Source organism: Rana temporaria, chromosome 4 (genome assembly GCF_905171775.1).
Source record: "Rana temporaria chromosome 4, aRanTem1.1, whole genome shotgun sequence".
Lineage (NCBI taxonomy): Eukaryota > Metazoa > Chordata > Amphibia > Anura > Ranidae > Rana > Rana temporaria.
In genome coordinates this window covers 311,421,079-311,442,770 of record NC_053492.1, presented here as the reverse complement: position 1 = coordinate 311,442,770, position 21,692 = coordinate 311,421,079, and the positions used below count along the sequence as shown (strand labels likewise).

Here is a 21,692-nt window from a genome sequence, read left to right as displayed (position 1 = left end):
GAAGAATAGTGTCAATCGATATCATATTATGGCCACTAGATGGACCCAACTATTATATAAGTATTTCCTATGATCACCAACTCTACCTAGTTAATACTGCAATATTACCTGATTCATGCTATTCTTATAAATTAAAAATATCCATCCTAGCGATACATCGCCTACAACATTAGCAACCTATTCATTTTGCGGAGCATTCACACAGAATGAATATACATGCAGTTTTGCAGCATAAGGCTCGGTTCACACCATCGCCGCATGGGGCTCACAGCAGGGGTCCAGTGCGTGCTGGTTCACCGTTTCAGGTCCAATTTCAGCCCAAATTTTGGGCTTAAATCAAACCTGAAATGCATAAAAAAAGGCACGCGTTTTTCCAGCACACCGCACCCAACCCGCCGCGGAGATATGTGAACTGGCTCCATAGAGAGCCAGTCAGATTCTCCTGCTATGCGAATTGGATGCGGAGAAATGCGTATTCAGTTCACATAGGTGTGAACCGAGCCTCAAAAGTTGCATTTTTTTAAAACTAAATATACCCCTAAGGGTTGGGGTATTTCCACTAGCCATTTTGTTCTATACAGAGCAGCTCCATGTGTATACTGATTATACTTGGCAAACAGTAGAACTGAGGAACATTAAAGGGGACCAGTGTAAAACAGGACAGCAATGTAAGTACATGTAACTGAAAAAAATGAAGATTGCACAGCAAACATGCTAAAATGAACTTGCACTAGTAAACTAAAAATATCTATTACATCTCAAAATGTTGATGAAATTCTTAAGATAAAATAGTAATAATATTACTTTGGATTAAAAAAATGTCAATGTTTGAAATGCCCTATGGCGGTTCTTGACATTTATTGGAGCTGTATTATAGAGTGCATAACAGATTTTACAGTTTATCATATACAGTATATATACACATGTACAAACAGGTAGCAGACAAATCCTGATTAACTTTACAAAATGTTGTGTCTCATTGAAGGTCATAATCTTAAATCATTTTTTATATGGCCTTGGTAAACGTCATTGTCCATCTTCTTTTTTCCCCCAGCTTTACGAGGTCTAAAAAAAATGTTAACTAAAAGTTAAAATAAAAGATCATTACAATAGAAATGCAAAGTAACACACAATGAATAATAAGAAAGATACCAATCACTGGAACCAGAGACCTGCCCTTCAGTATTAAATCTCCCTGCACACAAGCACTGAGAGGGATCTTCGCTGCAGCTGACCATCACAGCTGCAGCAAAGACACAGGACCAGGCTCACCTGTCCAATTGGGGACACAGTTGGAAAAACTGATGATATTGCTCCCACTGTGTGACGTCAGAAACCAAAAGTGACCAGGATTTTGTCACTTCTGTTTAGGGTCTGATGTACACAAGCCATAACAGGCTTGCGGAAACATCTGATCAAACCGATCTCAATTTTATCAGATGCCTTGGTGGCCAGAGGAGACATCTGAGGTCTAAAATACCCCTGCTATCACAAGGGATGTTGTTCATCCCTTGTTATAGCATTAAAGTTGCTAAAAAAAAATGTAAAGATACAGTGCTAATATTTTGTTTTAAATAAATCAAATAAAAAATGGAAAGCGCACCCACCACCCATGCTCAAGGTGAACAAGCACATCAGCCCTGTAAAAAATTACAAAAAATTGCCCAAAAATGGTATACAATAGTATGGATGAAGCCTGCCTTTTATTTACACAAAGCAATAGGCTTTCATTGTTCACCATTACAACCAATGACGTCATCGGTTGATAAGGAGGACGTCGGGCACCTACACTGAATCCTTGTTTGTTCCTCCCCTGCTCCTCCATCAGCACTTGGGTCACTAGTTGAGTGATGCCCCGTACACACAAGCGTTTTTTCCAATGGGAAAACTGCTATGAGAGCTTTTTGTCGGGAATCCCGGCCGTGTGTATGCTCCATCCCAGTTTTTCCGACGGGAAAACTGCCAGACAAAAAAGAGAAAGGAAAAAATCCTGGCGGGAAAACCGTTTGTCTGTATGATTTTCCGACGGGCAGAAAACTCAAGTATGAGATGGGAGCGCTCTTTCTTGTAAAACTAGTGTTCGTAATGGAGATAGCACATTCGTCAAGCTGCAAAGCGCAAATCGTCTCTCACCAAACTTTTACTAACACGAGGGTCAGCAAAAGCAGCTCAAAGGGTGGGCCGTTGGAATGGAACTTCCCCTTTATAGTGCCGTCGTACGTGTTGTACGTCACTGCGCTTTGGACGGGTGTACTTTTGTCTGAGTGTGTATATGCAAGGCAGCCTGAGAGGAATTCTGAGGCAGAGAATCTGTCAGAACAGAAACATTGGAATACTAGTCAGTACCAGTGTGCAAAGGTGCGTTTGCATTAGAACAAGTGTCTCCAAACTGCGGCGCGTGGGCTGGATGTGGCTCTTTGCTTGCCTTTATGCACTGGGGCACTAATTCTTCCACTGATATGAGGCACTAGTCCTTCCACTGACACCAAAGATGGGGCACTATTCCTCCAACTGACACCAATGATGTAATTTTTTTTACTCCCACTGACCACAAAGCCTATGGCATTGTTTATTTCAAACAATGGCAGGGCACTTTCAACTCCTGCTGGCCACAGTTATGCCCCTAATACTTAAAGGGCAGTAAGTTGGGTCTTTGTTTTGAAAGATTGGAGACCTCTTCTTTAGAAAAATAAATAATCTCTAATGTTGGATGTCCCTACATGTGTGAATGTTCCTGCTTTATGTAAAATTATTGGTTTTGTTTTTACATTTTAGAATAGGGTGCCTTGAGATTGTGCAGAATTATAAAGGGTGTCTTGACTGAAATAAGGTTGAGAAACACTGATCTAAGTCCCCGGCTTTCCATAGGTTCTTTGTTGGCAGCAGCTGTGAAAATTTCACGGTCACCAATGAAGCTGGGCAAAGGGGGGTTATAATTAATCTACTACCAATAGGCAGGAGAAGAAGGGGGAAGTTATATTTACACTGTAACTAGAACTCCACTTTGCTTCTGCACAGCTTTGTTTGTGGCTGTGCTGGCTATAAAAAAAATAAAAAAAAACACACTTTTTAAATATTGCCACCCTACTGCTCTTATATTTACTGCAACTGCTTTCTAATAATTCTTGATGAAAATACTATTTTTAAAATCTTTTTGGAAGTGATCATTAGATCACACAACCTGTCTGTCTGCACGGCTGGGAAGCATGAAAACAGTTTCAAGGCTAAACAAACATCTATGAGCTCTATTGATGCTGGTTGGATGACTTCACTGCTCTGAGATTCAGCAGCATTGTTAGCCTTGCACAGACACTCACTTGATAGGGGAACGTGGGTCTGCAGGTGCACGTGGGTCTGCGGGTGCATGTGGTCTGCAAGCACCTGTGTATTGTCTTTTTGAGTATCTGTGTAGTGTATTGTTGAGTATTAGTGTCAGGAAGCTAGTTGTTAGGTAATTTGGACAGGGTATAATCCCAATCCTCATTAAATTAGTAGGTACGATGCCCAGCGGGTGGGGAAATGCAACTCAGTGTACATCTTGCAGCATGTATGCGTTCCTTGATTATCTGATCAAGGGTGAATACTGCTGTGCAAAATGTAAGCCCATGTTCTGAATCTAGGGAAGCAACTGTCAGCACTGAGAAAACGCTCATTCCCTAGTTCGGGCTTTCATTCAGGGGGTACTGCGGCTCAATCCGCCAGTCAAGTTGATAAACATTGTCTGGCTGCTTTATTTTTTTATTATGACAGCTCCAAATGACAGGACTTCGTTTACACCTCAGCTGTCAACAGGGGAACCCCACTGTCAGCTGAATGAGTGTGTATACAGGAGGTATTTCCGTGCTATTATGAGATATATCTAATAGTAAATAAACTGCTACAAAACACTGGAAAAGGTAAAACCATACCCCATGTTGAAAAGTGTATATAAAAAGTAGTGCTGAGCTGTTGAGGATAATTCTAAATTTAAAGCATAAAAGTGCAAAGTGCAAGGCTCCATGATATAAAAATATATATACAATATTGTTCCAAATTCTTAGTGTACTAGCAGTACTAAAAATATATATTGCACAAATAAAGTGCAGATAGCTTGTGTTCCCAAATTGATATCAAGCAATCCAGAAAGCCTTAATATACTGACTGTATTAGTAAGGTGACTTGCCCTGCCAGCAAGTGCTGTAGCAATAATAAATTGCAAATGTGCAAAACAAAACAAAATAGTGTCAAGCAAACAAATCCTTATCATACAGATACTGAAGCAATGGTAAAGTGCAAAAACATGCAAAACATAAGTGACAATCAAAATTATTGACAGTACTAAATAAAACTTATTGCATGATGTTTCTGAAGCAAAATGGTGAACATGCAGGATGGTGTTTATATTAAAGTCCAAAATAGCAAAATAAAGTGTTATGTGCTGAATTTCAGTGCTGATGGATGGTTTCTTCTATGACAGTGGTTCTCAACCTGGGGGTCGGGACCCCCCCCGGGGGTTGAATTACGATTTGCCAGGGGTCACCGAATCCTGGGCTGTTCCTGAGGCCTGCACCGCTCTCCCAGACTTTTCGCGGCCGCCCAGCTGGGCTGTTCCTGGAGCCCGCGGCCGCCAACTCAGCCTCTTCACAGCCACCCATTCAGTATACGGCATTGTGGCAGAGACTAGAGTTCAGCAGACTAGTGAGGAATGTGAAGTGGGAGGGGCTGGAGGATACCACCCCCCCCCCCCGACCAAGGAGTAAGAGAAGAAAACAAAAAAATAGAGAATACATGGAAGGGTGAGGAAAAGAGGGGGAGGAACAAAGTAAAAGGGAGAGAAAGAATAAGAGGAAGAGAAAGAAAGACGGCTAAAGAGAGGGATGGGGAAAAAAACAAGAAATTAGGATTGAGAGAGATAAAAAGGGAAAGAAAGGAGAACAAAGAAAGAGTGGTACACCCTAAAATGTACCATAATTGGTTATAAAGGGGTTGTAAAGGAAAACATTTTTTTTTTCATAATAAGCATCCTTTACCTGCAGACATTCCTCTTTTAACTTCCTCATTGTTAGTTTTTGCTCAGAATTTGCTTTATTTCTTCTCTGTTCTGTTCACTTCCTGCTTGTCTGATTGTAACTCACCACCATGAAGGGAGGGTTTACTGCGGTGGTCAGTGACGTGCTCGCCCCTCCTGGGAACTACATCTGTGCGTCAGGATGCTCTCTATGTGTTAGAGACTTCAAGGAGGTGTGAATTACTGGGCGTGCCGCAATGCATACTGGGAAATGTAATTCTTACATGCACGAATGCCGCAAACCAGGAAGTGAATGAGAGAACAGTCACTAGAACGCCGGAGGTGATATAGATGAATGAATTTAATACAGTAGGTATTTACTCGTTTTTTAACAGAATCATTACACTATTCTGTCTACCTTGCAGACATTAATTTTAGGCAAAATTTTTTTTCCCTTTACAACTCCTTTAATACTGTACGAGTGGAAGGCACTCAGGGAGCACTAAATGTCTGTGGGTTAGGGGCGCAAATTACTTGTCTTGCCTTGGGTGCTGACAAACCACTATACAAAATTTTTACAGTTAGGGGTCCCCACAACTTATGAAATTTTATCAAGGGGTCACGGAACCACTGTTCTATGACTTCCACACTGTGGATGATTCTCTAATAATAGTGAATGGGTGGCCTCTTACCTCACTGCTGTGAGGTTACAGCATGTATATGAACCCAATCAAAATCCGGCCTGGTGCTGCCTTAGAGCGTGGAAATATGTTGCCTGGATGTATGGAGCAACTCGCATTTAAAATAACATTAAGGTGCATATCAAATACGAGCGCAGAACTCGTCCGCATCACCTCCGGTGCTTGTAGTGTTCCTACGCGTATCGTCATTGACCATGTGACTTCATCAGACCAGGTGACCTCACAGCAGTGCGGTAAGGGGCCACCCATTCACTATTATTAGAGGATCATCCACAGTGTGGAAGTCATAGAAGAAACCTTCACTCAGCACTGAAATTCAGCACATAACACTTTATTTTGCTATTTTGGACTTTAATATAAATACCATCCTGCATGTTCACCATTTTGCTTTAGAAACATCATGCAATAAGGTTCATTTAGTACTGTCAATAATTTTGATTGTCACTTATGTTTTGCATGTTTGTGCACTTTACCATTGCTTCAGTATCTGTATGATAAGGATTCGTTTGCTTGACACTATTTTGTTTTGTTTTGCACATTTGCACTTTATTATTGCTACAGCACTTGCTGGCAGGGCAAGTCAACTTACTAATACAGTCAGTATATTAAGGCTTTCTGGATTGCTTGAAATCAATTTGGGAACACAAGCTATCTGCACTTTTTTATAATTTGTGCAATATATCTTTTTAGTACTGCTAGTACACTAAGAATTTGGAAAAATATTGTTTATTATTGTTTTTTTGATATCACAGAGCCTTGCACATTGCACTTTTATGCTTTAAATTTAGAATTATACACAACAGCTCAGCACTACTTTTTATATACAGCCTTTTTTTTCCTTTTACATTTCAGCTGTCAGTGGGGGAATACCAATGACAGCTGAAAGAACCGAGCCCGAAAGTATCATGCCGCGTACACACGATAATTTTTCTGGTTGTTAAAAATAATGTTTTTCAGGCTCTAGAAAAAACAAAGTTTTTTTTCAACTTGATCATTAAATGGCCTTGCCTACACACGATCGTGAAAAAAAAAAATGCTCTAGCAAAGCGCGGTGACGTACAACACGTAAGACGGTACTATAAAGGGGAAGTTCCATTCGGATGACGCCACCCTTTGGGCTGCTTTAGCTGATTTAGTGTTAGTAAAAGACGATTCGCGCTTTTCTGTCTGTTACAGCTTGATGAATGTGCTTACTCCATTACGAACAAAGGAAAATTTATTATCATACTTACCGTAATTTTCCTTTCCTGATGGACTCCATGGCAGCCTACGTGTGGGTTAATCCCGCCTCCTCTCCATTGATAGGACCTCATACCCATAAAGGTTTACTCACCGCCCAGTACTGGTGTTCCGTAACTATCCCGACTCCATAATTTCAGGGTGGGAACTCCGTCTGCCATGGAGTCCATCAGGAAAGGAAAATTACGGTAAGTATGATAATAAATTTTCCTTTTTCCTGACTGACTCCATGGCAGCCTACGTGTGGGAAATAACTAGCCAGACCACACGGGTGGGTATGCTGAACAAAAAATAAATTTTAATTTGTCCCGTCAACTGACAAAACTGATAAACCAAAATTCACAGAGGAAAGAGATGCAGGCTCAACACAGTAATGAGACATAAAAGTATGTATAGAAGACCAAGAGGCCGCTCTGCAGATGACATCTGGAGCCACGTGACGAGCTGCCGCCCAGGAAGCTGCCATCCCTCTGGTAGAGTGAGCTGTCACCGCTTGCGGAGGAGCCAAGCCCTTCGCCCTGTAAGCCTGCTGAATTGTCTGAACGATCCAGGCCGCGATTGTTCTGGCAGAAGCCTTTTTCCCCTTGTTACTGCCTGAGTGCAGGATAAACAAATGATCTGAACGTCTAAAGGGGGACGTCATCTGGATGTATTCAGAAAGGATCTTGCCCATGTCTAGAGGGTGAGTCTCATTGGAATCCGAAGACCTGAAGGTAGGAAGGACAACTTCTTGATTCTCATGAAAGACAGAAGAAACTTTCGGATTTGAACCCAGCATGGGTATCAAAACCACCCGATCCGGGAAGAAGGTCAGGAATGGCTCTTTGTGACCAAGAGACCCAATCTCCGACACTCTTTTGGCCGAGGTGATAGCGACCAAGAATGCCACTTTAGCTGAAAAGTCCTTTATAGAGGACGGGGAAGGCCCCGACGTACTGAGTCCACTCAGAAAATCCAGGACTAGTGGGAGATCCCACTTGGGAAATCTTGGCTTCCTTTGAGGTTTCAACCTTGATGCCCCTCGAAAGAATTGTTTGACTAGTGGGTGTACTGCCCACGAAATTCCAGAGAAGGCCGACAGAGCCGAGATTTGAACTCTCAGTGAACTTACGGATAAGGGAAGATCTAACCCCGTTTGGAGAAAACTCAATACATCTTGGATTTCTGGATTCCTAAAGGACCTGCCTGAGACCGTAGAGAATTCCACAAATTTAGCCCAAATTCTTCTGTAGACTTTATTCGTGCTTGCCCTTCTCGAGCTCATCAGCGTGGAGATCACTCTAGAGGCGCAACCAAGGGATTCCAGCCTCTCCCTCTCAAGAACCAGACCGTCAGTTTCATCAGAGCCGGACAAGGGTGTAGGAGTGAACCCTGAGAGAGAAGGTCCGGTCTGACTGGTAGAGGTACTGGGTCCCGGTAGCTCAGTTGGACCAGGAGAGGGAACCATGGTCTGTTCGGCCAGTAGGGGGCCACTAGTGTCACCTCGACCTCTTCTGCTTGAAGTCTCTGTAGAAATCTCAGAATTACTGGGATCGGGGGAAAAGCATATGCTCTCTGAAAACTCCACCGATCTGTCAAGGCATCCGTCCCGATCGCCTGACTGCAATGACCTCTCGAGTAGAACTTCTCCATCTTGGTATTGTGCTGTGAAGCAAAAAGATCTACTTGGGGACTGACTCCCAGAGACAAGATCCATTGGAATGTTTGGATGTGGAGAGACCACTCGTTGATGTCCACCTGAGTGCGAGAAAGAAAGTCTGCCTGGGAGTTCTGTATTCCGGGAATAAAGACTGCTGTCAGGTTGACCAGGTTTTCCTGTGCCCACTTCATGATGGGTTCGACTTCCCGTAGAAGAGACGAACTCCGTGTCCCTCCTTGCCTCTTGACATAGGACACTGCTGTGGTATTGTCCATCCTCAACAGTACCGACTCTCCCTTCAGGAGTTGGGAGAAGGACTGGAGGGCACACCAGGCTGCTCGAAGCTCTAGGATGTTCGAGCCCGGATTGCGGAGGCGAGCATCCCATCTGCCCTGTGCCATGTTTGTACCACACAGGGCCCCCCAGCCGTAGCCACTGGCATCGGTCGTCACTGTGACCCAGGAGACCGGGGCAATGGAATGACAATTCCGTAGATTTTTTGGCTGGAGCCACCAAAAGAGGCTGTTCCTCATGGAAGTTGAGATGCGAATCTGCTGATTCTTGTTGCCTGACTTCCACTGCTTGAGGAAGCCAGACTGGAAGGGACGTAGTCTCCATAATGCCCATTTCACCATGGGGGTTGTGGAAACCATTGTTCCGATGATTTTTAGACACTGGAATGCCTTCAGGTGGTGGGTGTCTAATGCTCGAGAAATCCTCTCTTGAACCACAGGGATCTTTTCCACCGGAAGAGAGATGGTTTTCTTCACTGTGTCGAACTGGGCTCCCAGATATACTAGGTATTGAGTTGGTTCCAAATGGCTTTTCGTTAGGTTCAGGAGCCAACCGAATTCGGACAGGATCGAGATTACCTGATCTCTTTGCGCTAAGAGCTGTGTCTTGTCCTGGGCTAGGACAAGGAGGTCGTCTAGATAATGATAAAGTCTTATCTTTTTCAGTCTGATAAAGGCCACCACTGCCAATAGGGTTTTGGTGAAGACTCGTGGTGAGGTTGTCAGCCCAAAGGGTAGGCACACGAATTGAAGGTGTTCTTGCCCAACGTGGAACCTGAGATATTTCTGTAGCTCGATTGCCACCGGAACGTGGAAATAAGCGTCCTTCAGATCTATCGAGATCATCCAATCGCCTGGCTGTATGGCTTGCTGGATTGTCGACAGAGTTTCCATCTTGAACCTTCTGTGTTTTATAAATTTGTTTAGATAGGTCAAATCTATGACTGGACGCCAAGCACCGCTTTTCTTCTGTACCAAGAAGAGGGGGGAGTATATTCCATGAAACTGTTCGTCCTTTGGGACGCATACTACTGCTCCTTGGGATTTGAGTAGATCCACATACGTTAGAAGAACCTGTCTCTGTTCCGCTGACTTTGGGAGAAGGGTGGAAATGAACCTTGGAAGAGGAATGCTGGAGAACGACCATGCGTGGCCTGATGTTATTGTTTTGATGACCCAAAAGTCTGTGATCGAGGCCGCCCAAACGTGCCGAAAGAGGAGCAGTCGAGCTCCCACCCGATCCGCTTGGGCGGGCGTTTCAAAAGGACTTAGGCTGATCGCGTCCACTCGACGCTTGGTTAGAAAACGCTGGTTTGCGAAAGGATGCACGGCCTCTACCCCAGTTTCTTCTGAAGTTCCCGCCAGGTCTGTAGGCGCGAGCCTCTCTAGTGCGGTCCGGACTATACTTTCTGAATTGCAGTTTCTTCTTACCGGACTGACGCCTGTCCTGGGGGAGAAAACCCGATTTACCACCTGTAGCTTTAGAAATGGCGTCATCCAGCTTGTTGCCAAACAAGGATGATCCCTCAAAGGGAATCTTACACCAATTTTGTTTGGACGATGGGTCAGCGACCCAGGGGCGCAACCACAAGGCCCTTTTGGCTGTGACAGAGGACAGCATAATTCTTGCCAATAGGCGAATTAAATCAACGGATGCCTCCCCCAGAAAGGCAACTGCTAGTTTAAGTTCTGAAGTAGCAGAACTTCTGGCCAGCTCTTCAGAGACACCCTTAAGGAAGGAGTCCACATTTTCCGTCCAGGCCTCCATTGCTTTGGATAAAGCTGCCAAGGCCAAAGCAGGTTTGCAGGCTGTACCAGCCAGACCGTAGATTCTTTTGAGGTCTTGATCCATCCTCCTATCAAGACCGTCCTTGAAGGACACTGAATCAGCCAATGGCAGTGTAACATGTTTGGCCAGTCGTGTCACTGCTGCGTCTACTACAGGAATATTCTCCAGGTGTTTAACGTCATCTGCTTTGAAGGGATACAGTCTGGAGGCCTTGTTGGCCATAGAGGACCTCTTGTCCACTCTACTCCATTCTTCTTCAAAGATGCCCTTCAATTCTGTTAACAACGGAAAACTTGGGCGTTCCTTCCCCAGGCGTTTGAAATATTTATTTTGCTTAGCTGGAGAAGTAGATTGCTCTTCCCACAAGAGAGCCTCTTTGATTGCTTTGATAAGTGGTGTCACTTGGGAGAAGTCGAACTCTAGACTCTCCTCATCGCTTTCCGGTTCACCCTCCTGGGAATCTGGAGAAGCAGCGCGAGGCTGGGAAGGACCGGGATCCTCAAGGACCTCAATGGCCGGAGAACCAGACCTGACGGTACCGGTTTGACTTTGCGTGTGGGAGACATTCTCTCTCAAAGATTTTTGTACCACACGTTCCACAAGAGACTCGATACGACGATCTTCAGTCTCCTTTTCCCCAACCGCCAGGGCGTAGCATTGGTCACATAATGATTTGCCCTCCGGGACATAAGTATCACATCCCCAGCAAGCTCTGTGATCAGAGCGGCTTTCGTGGCGGTGGGAGCGGTGTCTGGAGGAGGAATGGGAACTTCTCCTCTGATGGGAAGATGTAGACGGAGATCTTCGTTTACTCTTTGATTTAGATTTAGAAGAGGAACGATGATGCGGCCTGGCAAGGTCTGCGGACTGGATAGCGGCATAAGGATCAGGACCGGAAGGGCTAAGGAAAAAATGAGACATATGTATAGGGGGAGTCAGATATAAAACATACAAAGTATGAATTCCACCCCTATGCCCCCCTCACCCGCACATACCTTGTGCGTGAGGGCTGGCCACCTGTAGACGGTGACTGGTCCGTGGTTTCTTGGACCTGCATAGTATTGTGATATATATATCCACAACTGAAGAGATCCTAAGATGCCAGATAAAAAATGACAATATAAGAGTACTGCCCCTTTAAGAAGAAAAAACATTTTAAAACCATATAGAAAAAATTTAAAAATGCTATGCAAGAAAATAAATACATTTTAAAAATTAATTTAAAAAATTAATCTATGCAGCATTTAAAATACCAGCAAAGCATATAAGCATATAAGCAAGTGGGATAACAGAGAGGATCTATGCCTATAGAATAGGCAGATCCCTCACTGACCTGGTAGAGTGTCACAGGATCAGCTGCTCGCCTTCAGGAAGAACCCCAATGTACATAGGCGAGCAGCTGATTTTTAAATCCCCCGCCGATGACGTCAGACGCTGCCCACGTACGCGCCTGCGCAGTGGTGAATGGCTCAACGGCGCCTGCGCGGCCGCCGCGAGTCCCGTCCGACTGCGCATGCGCGAACCAAGCCTCGCTCTGGGATTGGGCACTGCGCATGCGCGAAGGGCTCTGGTGCTCACACCAGGAAGAGAACAAACGGCGCTGGAACGCAGAAGCGCTCCAGCCGCCATACAGGCAGAAAAACACACATGGAAACACACAACACATAGGTGACTGCCATGGAAATAGAGATGAGACCTTGCCAGCCAGGAAGTCCGGATCTTCAGCACACGCAGCTACTACCGCACAGCGGAGGGGAAGTTGCTGCAAAGCTCTCCACCCGCCCATGGCTGGGATCCGAGCTGCACCGCTTAAAGTGTGCCATCCTATTTCAAGTAAGTCCTTGTTTTGCACAATCTGAATTTCCTAAAGTTGGTCCATGGAGGAGGACAAAAAAGGAACACCAGTACTGGGCGGTGAGTAAACCTTTATGGGTATGAGGTCCTATCAATGGAGAGGAGGCGGGATTAACCCACACGTAGGCTGCCATGGAGTCAGTCAGGAAAGTAGTTTTACCAGAACAAGCGCTCCCGTCTCATAACTTTCTTCTGAGCATGCGCGGATTTTTCACGTCGTTAAAGCCCACACACGACCATTTTTTACAACCTGAAAAACGACAACGTTAAAAACATTGTGAAAAAATAGAGCATGTTGGTAATTTTTTTTGCCCGTTTTTCATAACCCAAAAAATGCTCTGAAGCCCACACACAATCGTTTTTAATGACATTAAAAAAAAAACTTCATTTTTTAGAACCCGAAAAATGGTCGTGTGTACGCGGCATCAGTTTCAGTCATTGGAGCAATTGCACGAGTATTTATACTTGTGCAAATGCTTAGTATGGGCACCTATACCAGTATCGGTGAAACCCTATTTCTCATTTTAGAAATGCACCTGCTGCTATGAAATCTACCAGTTAGTTATCAAGTGCACTTACCTAGCAAGATTTTCAACATCTTGAATTGTTTCTGGTAAGGATATTCCCATTGTTTCAGGTAGCAACACAACGAGACCACCACATATAAGACCAAGAATTCCTGAACAAAATTAAAGAAAAAAGTAGCATTTTGGTGTTGTTAATTTTTCATCTTCCTTAGGCTCAATTTACACCATTGCATTGCCTTAACAAAAGCTGGTTGATGGCGTGACATTTTATTGACTGGCAACGTGATATTGCACCCCCCTGCCAACACACATGTGTACACCACAACACATGGTAACTCTCCCGTGTGTTGCAGTGTGCCACATTAAAAAAAAAGCAAAATTTTTGGAGCATTTTAATGTGTTATGCAGCCCATTCAGATGAATCGGCTGCTTTAAACCCGCACACCATGCACAGTAAAAGGTATGTATTTTTTCCCCACAAATAGAGCTTTCTTTTGGTGGTATTTGATCACCACTGTGTTTTTTATTTTTTGCGCTATAAAGAAAACAAGACCGACTATTTAAAAAAAAACAATATTTTTTACTTTCTGCTATAAAACATATCCCATTTGGTAAAAGAAAAAAACAATTAAGCTTATATTGATTGATTTGCACAAAAGTTATAGCGTCTACAAAACGATGGTATATATATACTGATTTTTTTATATACTAGTAGTGGGGGCAATCAGCGACTTATAGTGGGACTGTGATATTGTGGCAGAAAATCTGATACTGACACTTGACACTTTTGACAATTTGAGACTGGGTTCACACTGGAACACGCAGCGGCTCACAGCAGCAGTCTGGTGCATCTCCATTCACTGTTTCAGGTCTGATTTCAGCCCACATTTTGGGTTGAATTCGGACCTGAAACAGACCAAAATGTTGCACAGGACTGTGCAATTCACACAAGAGCCACTGCGGAGATGTGTGAATCGACTCCATAGAGAGCCAGTCTCAATCTCCTGCTATGCGAATTGAATGCAGGTGTGAACCCAGCCTGACACTAATCATTTTACTATTTCGTTTTTTGGGATGCGTATATTTCTATTTTCTACAATGTATATTTTGCAAATTCGAATTATTGTATGAACTATCATAATTATAGAACTGTACAAGCTCACCAAATATGATGAGCGGCAGCTCCACCCATATTTCAGCCAACCGGAAGAGAAGAAAGGGTGCAATAATTCCTCCAAAATCACACATTCCTGAGCATATAGATACACCAAAATTTCTAGGAGTAAAAAAATAAAAATACAATCATGAATAAAGCGTTTAGAAACAATTAAGTAGACTTTCCCCATTAACAAGAAGCTACACTAAACACAATCATCATGATTAATCAACTATCATTAAAGTGCTGACAAAGTATCAGTGGGGGGGATTTACTAAAAATGGAGCGTGCAAAATTAGAAGCTACCATGCACAGCTTCACCAGATTCTGAGTGCACTAGTTTTAGTAAATCCCCCCCAATTTAATTGTTAAGAACAGTACAGACATTTTTATGAAAACAATAGTTACTGCTTATAGTGCACTTGTGCCTTTAACTTGCAAGTTAAAGTTTTAGAATGTATACCTCCTATTCCTCCACAGTTTTCCATAGCTTGCTAGTTCTGAAGCAGAGGAAAAACCAAAAATGGAATCCCATGTAGTGGTAACTATTATCACTATTCTGATACTGCCACTGATTTACTATTTTGGACAGCGTGGGAAAAGGCTAGAACATCTGTAAGGTTTTTTTTTTACTCTGTGACACTATTTTTCAACTTCTTTCACCTCTGTGATCTGTGTTAATCAGCCTGATTTGGTGGAGGGTGTAGGCATACATTTTATGAGGTATTGGATTATGGACTGCATTTTAGCTGCTCTCCTATTGTACCTAAAGTACCTCCATGTGCTTTGCACTAGGGCCATTGGGGCTAGATAACAAAATTTTCAGAGTCTTATAATGTTTATTAATACGTTCCAGGGTCCTCCTACCTTACTGTCACAGCCTTATGCAACCTTATGAATTTTCTGTTCATACTGTGTTGGCACAGAAAATCAGAACCACTATTAGAAAATTGGAAAAGTTAGTATTCCCGTGCTAATATGGAATCTAATGTAGAATGTTCTTCTGGCGCGGCAGTCACCGTGAGGGTCAAACACTACCCACGACAAAATATATATAAAAATCAATAGATGGTGTTGCGCTCCAAAATAAATAAAGTGCTAATCAGTAACAGGGTAAAATTATATATCAAAAATAATAAACCTTCACATACTGATACAAGAAAGAGAGTCACCGCTCCAGGTGGGTCTACTATATGGTCACACGTGTAGGACAGGATACCAAGGGTGCTGGCAGTGCACTAGGCAAGCATAAAAAGTAGATGAAAGATGGATAGCCGCACTCCAAAAAACCGTCCAGGTTGTCTTTTATTCAAATAAACAGCAAATACATCACCAAATCATAAAAACAGGAACAGGGGAACAGCCGACGTTTTCGCACAAGATCAGTGCTTATTCAAGCAATGAATAAGCACTGATCTTGTGCGAAACGTCGGCTGTTCCCCTGTTCCTGTTTTTATGATTTGGTGATGTATTTGCTGTTTATTTGAATAAAAGACAACCTGGACGTTTTTTTGGAGTGCGGCTATCCATCTTTCATCTACTTTTTATGCTTCACATACTGATGTATAAAATTATCCAATGTATCAATAATGGTGATCAATAAAGTGCAATAAAATGCAAATACAGTGACTGTAGTGAATAAATACTAAACAGTACATGATGCATAAATATAATTATAATTCAACAGTAGTCCATCAAAATTGAAAGTGCAAAATCTGGAAGGACTGAAATCTTCCAACCATGAGAAGGTGCAAGCCAAGTGCTAACTCGCATCAACAGGTGGCGCTGTGACTTTGGTGCTGTGAATCTTCGGTGTAAATGACACCTGCAGGTGTACTAACTTCTTACCTTACTGCTGAAAGGCAAGCAGCATTCAGAATAAACAGAGGGGGTAGATAATCACTCAAGGGAAAAAGGGGGGTCTCCTATCCGTTCCTCCTGGGGGGTTCCAGTATGTGCAGAGTCTAGATTGTACTTCCTCTAGATGCCATTCTCCCAGAACTAGGTCAGTAGCCAAGAACCACTCAAATGCGTCAAATCCGGGCATAAATAGGAAGATTCAGAAGAAACAGGGCGCCTCAATAGTGTAGTATGCTTTTAAAACCGGGCGTTTTATTTTACATAAATCAAAGAGTCAAGTACTCACATTTAGTATATACAACATGCATAATGTATCCAACAAGCAGCGAGCTTGTGGACGAGATGTCACTTCCGGTGTCCGTATGTCCTATGCGCATCGTCACTGTCATGTGACTTCATCGGAGAAGTCACGTGACAGTGACTAGGCTCTGCATATACTGGAACCCCCCAGAAGGAACGGATAGGAGACCCCCCTCTTTCCCTTGAGTGATCATCTACCCCTTCTGTTTATTCTGAATGCTGCTTTCCTTACAGCAGTAAGGTAAGAAGTCAGTACACCTGCGGGTGTCATTTACACCGAAGATTCACAGCACCAAAGTCACAGCGCCACCTGTTAGAACCTTTGGCACCTTCTAATGGTTGGAAGGTTTCAGTCCTTCCAGATTGAGATTCATCTGCACTATATTGCACTTTCAATTTTGATGGATTACTGTTGAATTATAATTATATTTATGCATCGTGTACTGTTTAGTATTTATTCACTACAGTCACTTTATTGCACTTTATTGATCACCATTGTTGATACATTGGATAATTTTATACATCAGTACGTGAAGGTTTATTATTTTTGATATATAATTTTACCCTGTTACTGGTTAGCACTTTATTTATTTTGGAGCGCAACACCATCTATTGATTTTTATATATACTATTAGAAAAATGTCCTAAGGCACATTGACCTTGTCACATTGGCCAACACAAAGCTTTTACGGTACTTCCTACTATATCTTAATACTGCTAGTATCATGTTGCCAGTGTGATGCTGATTAAAAGCAATTTTATATACATGCAGTATACCATTAAATACACAAATACAAAAGGAACACTTTTTGTAGCACAAAGTGCCTTAGTAAGAATAGGATTTTTTGTACTCACCGTAAAATCCTTTTCTCTGAGTCCATGGACGAACACAGCTCCTTAAATCTTGACAAGTGGGTTATGTTCCCTGTTTACAGGAGAGGACTAGGCAGAAACATGTTAGATAATTAAATACATGTTACATTAACAGAGTTGAACAGCCCCGCCCAGGGGGCGGTCCCTCCAGACATAACCCTCCTCACTGCAGCGTGCAGCCTCAGTTCGTAACAAGCAGTACAAACCTAAAAAGGAGGGGTGGGTGCTTTGTCCGTCCATGGACTCAGAGAAAGGATTTTATGGTGATGGACACAGCTCCTTAAATCTTGACAAGTGGGACGTCCCCAAGCAGTGTCAAAAACAAGGGGTGGGAAATATATCAGTAAAACCAATTTTAACTTCACCCCAAAACACCTCCTCCTCAACGGAGGAGGTGCATCTTTAACCCTCCTGGCGGTATCCCCGAGCGTGACTCGGGGTTGATTTTTTCTACCAAAATCGGTAACCCCGAGTCACGCTCGGGGTAGCTGTGCAGAGTCTGCAGCGCGCGCTGGCTTACCTTCTCCAGGATCCAGCGATGTCACTGTCCTCGCTCGATTCACACAGCGTCCTCCTGTGCCGCCGATCTCCGTTCCCTGCGACGTTACGACGCACGGGAGCGGAGATCGGCGCCAAATTCAAAAAAGTAAACAAACACTATACATACAGTATACTGTAATCTTATAGATTACAGTACTGTATGTAAAAAAAACACACCCCCTTGTCCCTAGTGGTCTGCCCAGTGTCCTACATGTCATTTCATATAATAAAAACCTTTTTTTCTGCCTGCAAACTGTAGATTGTCCATAGCAACCAAAAGTGTATTTTTATGTCAAAAATGGTTTTAGATCAGCTAGAAAACAGCGATAATAAATTATAATCACTTGCAGAATTGTGCGATAGCGATTTGCGGGGAAATTCGTCATAAAAAATAAAATAATGACAGCAACAATTCTGCAACTGAGCACATTTCAGTGATTTTGAGTTGATTACATTATTGAATAATTTTTATTTTAATTATATTATTACTTGCTATAATTATTTATAATTATTTATTATATTATAATTTAAAATTTTGTTTTTAAAAAAATGTCATACCCGGGATGCCTATTAGATTCTTGTTTGGTCAGATTTAAGTGAGTTATTCCTAAAAATTACAGGCCTACAGTATAAAACACCAAATTTCCTTGCAAATAATTGTACCGCTTTCAGCATGTTTTTTCAGAAAGAATCATACCGCCAGGGAGGTTAAACAGCCGCCTGCAAAAACTAGCGGCGGAAAGAAGCATCAGAAGATGCACTCACAGCAACCCTGTAAATTCTGGAAAAAACATAATCGGACGAGCAAGTCGCCGCCTCGCGCACCTATGAGACCGACGCATGATGTCGGAAAAAAACTCAGGAAGCACCAATTGCCCTGGTCGAAAGTGCCATGACCGGAAAGGGGGGCCCGCCCCTTAAGAGCATAGGCCTGTATGGCAGCCTGCCTGATCCACCGAGAAATGGTGGACGACGAGACTGCCAGGCCCTTTTGTGGACCAGACACAGACACAGAAGAGAGTCAGATCTCCGAAACGGAGCCGTAGCAGGCTGGAACACCCGCAAAGCGCGTATCACGCCTAAAGTATGAAAAGCAACCTCCATAGGATGCGCCGGCCGAGGACAGAAGGATGGAAGAACAATGTCCTTATTCCGGCGAAAGGCCGAAACCACCTTCGGAAGAAGGGAAGGTCGTGGGCGCACCACCACCTAATCCTTATGAAGGATCAAGCATGGTGGCTTGCAAGACAAGACCGCCAACTCAGAAACCCCTCTAACAGAGGTAAAGGCCACTAAAGGGGCCACCTTCTGAGATAATGTCAAGAGAAAATCTCTCTGATGTTTCAAAAAGAAAGGTTCCTGAAGAACCTAGAGCACCAGAGTCAAAACTCATGGGGGAAGAGATGGGCCAAGAGGGGAAAGTATATGACAAACCCCCTGCACAAAAAAAGGGACCGGGCTGCAAAAAGGCCACTGAAAGAACACAGCCAAGGCTGAAATCTGCCCCCAAATGGTGCTTTAAGCAATTTTTAGATCCACTCCAAGCTGTAAAAACAGCAGGACACCGAGTACGCCTGTGGACGTCACTCCATCCCTTCGCACCAAGAGATGTAGGTCTACCAGGTGCGACGGTAGATCATCCGGAAGAAGACTACCGTGCCCTCAGCATTGTTGAGATGACTCGGACAGACCCTGGTCACTTAAAGTCTGGCTTCCAATAGCCATGTTGAGCAAGTCAGTGACTGTACAACAGGAGGAAGTATGGGACCTCAAGACAGAGGGACCTTCCGCCCTGGCAACCGCCAGGGTACCTCCGCTACCAGGCGCCCGATATCGGCGTACCAAGGACGCCGAGGCAAATCTGGAGCGATTAGAATCGTCGGGATCTCCTCAGCCTCCACTCTGTGGAGCAGCCGAGGAAGCAACTACAATGGAGGAACGGCAAAAAGTCGCCGATACAGAACCAACAGGGCCACCAGCGCAACTGATGCGTCTGTACCAGATCACTAGACCTGGCCACTAACTTCGACACCCTTGCGGTGGAGAAGAGCGGCCAGGAGATCCATGCCCTGTGAGGCTCACCTCCTGCAAAGGAAGTTGAAACACCCCAAGCACAAAGACCAGTCGCCCTGGTCCAGCATCTGGCGACTCCAGTAGTCCGCCTGCTGGTAGACCTGATGGTAGACCGAAGCCACGGCCGTGGCGTTGTCCGGCTGAAACCAGATCGGACGACCTTGCAACCTCCTTGACCACGAGGATAAGCATAGCAGGATCGCCTAAAATAGTAGGACAATGAACGGTAGACAGCACCTGGTATTCCAAGGCGGTCTCCCACCCAGGCCCGACCCTGTGTAGCTACCGAGACCAGACGAGAGCGGGCACATTTAGGGAGGTATGGCCGTAGGTCTATGCAAGTCCAGCGACTTAGGGCTGACTGGACCCCCCAGGCCTGTGAGGCTGGCATCTGTCGTAAACACCGACCACTGGAAGGAAGAAACAACTTCCCGGACCGAAGAGTCAGGGATCTTTGTCACTAACTCAGAGATACTCTGACTAGGTGGCGCACCGGAATCTGATGATTTCAGAGGCAAGAGATTTTTACCACCTGGACAGTATTTCCCCTGGAAAACCTGAGTGTGGAACTGGGCATACAGTACCACCTCGAAGGAGGCTACCCACAGGACCCGGACCAGCAGGTGCCCGGAGAGAAGACCGATTGTGTGATGCCAATACCTTCACTGCAGATTGAAGAGTCTGCAATTTCTCCAGGGGAAGAAGGACCTTCGCCACCGAGGAGTCCGGATCAGCCCTAGATACTCCAACGCTGAGTCGGAACCTAGCATGCCCAGGATTTGAACCCTGGGTCGCACACATGGAAGGCGGGCTTGCTGCCACTGAGCTACACCTTCTGGCCTAAACGTTTAACACCCATCCGAGTCTTCGGAGGGTCTGAATGGGAATAACACATCCACTAGGTCTAAGACAGAAGCTGCTCTCAGAAAAAAGTCGTCCAAGTAGTTAGGATAAGTGCGAACTCCTGGTTGAAAACCCATGGTGCTGATGCCAGATCAAAAGGGAGGGCCACAGGCTAACAGAGACCCTCTCTCATCACAAAGCACAGAAAAAAAACACTGACATGCGCAAAAGGGGACATGCATGTATGCGTCCCTGATGTCCGAGGACGCCAGGACATCCCCCAGATGGAGCGCAGATACCACCGAACGAATGGATTCCATGCGTTCACAAAGGTATTCAGGGCCTGAGGCCCATAGAAAACCCCAAACCTCTCATCCTGCAGGAAAGGTAAAATTACCCCGCAGCTTAGCAAGTCCCCCATTGCTCAAGGCAGACTGACGGGCTGGAAGAGGAAGACACAAGGAAAGAACTTTGTTCTGTGGATAGGAGGAAACCCTATCTAGTACTACGAAGAGACCACCTCGCAGACCCACTGGTCGGAGAGCAGGGAGGTTTCACCGAATTGTGAACCTGCAAGCCGCCCCCCCACCTAGAGACAGGGAGGGAAGGCTACATACATTGGCAGGATTTTGGTGCCGGCATGATCGGCTTACGCACCCAGGGACGGATTAGTCCCCCAGCTGGGTTGCCCATAAATAATACACACACATAGTGTGTATGTTAATTATGTAGGTGTATGCACACATGCCTTTGGAGGAAACTGGAGTACCCGGAGGAAACCCATGCAGACACAGGGAGCGACAAAGCAAGCTCCAGGCAGATTGGCGTCAGTGTCCGGATTCGAACCAATGACTCTCTTGCTGCCAAGTAGTAGAGTTAACCACTACACCACTGTGTGCATAAAACCATTCTGAAGCAGAAGCCCTGGGTAACAAGGGCACAGCATTCAATGAAGCATCACAGACCTATATGAGGCCCTGGACCAACTGGTCCGCTAGCTTCAGTGCTCCTCCACTGT

General features: G+C 44.4%; 1 protein-coding gene across 1 annotated transcript in view; it reads right to left on the bottom strand.

The window, feature by feature from the left end:
- Window positions 1–827: 827 nt before the first annotated feature.
- LOC120937405 (solute carrier family 22 member 3-like) overlaps window positions 828–21,692 on the bottom strand; it is a 276,944-nt gene continuing 256,079 nt past the window's right edge. Inside the window, exons 9-11 of the mRNA XM_040350603.1 lie at window positions 14,193–14,305; window positions 13,082–13,181; window positions 828–1,065 (exon numbers count right to left, since the gene is read on the bottom strand). Of these exons, the coding sequence (XP_040206537.1) occupies window positions 987–1,065; window positions 13,082–13,181; window positions 14,193–14,305 (292 nt within the window). The 3' untranslated portion in view covers window positions 828–986. The remainder of the gene's footprint in view (window positions 1,066–13,081; window positions 13,182–14,192; window positions 14,306–21,692) is intronic.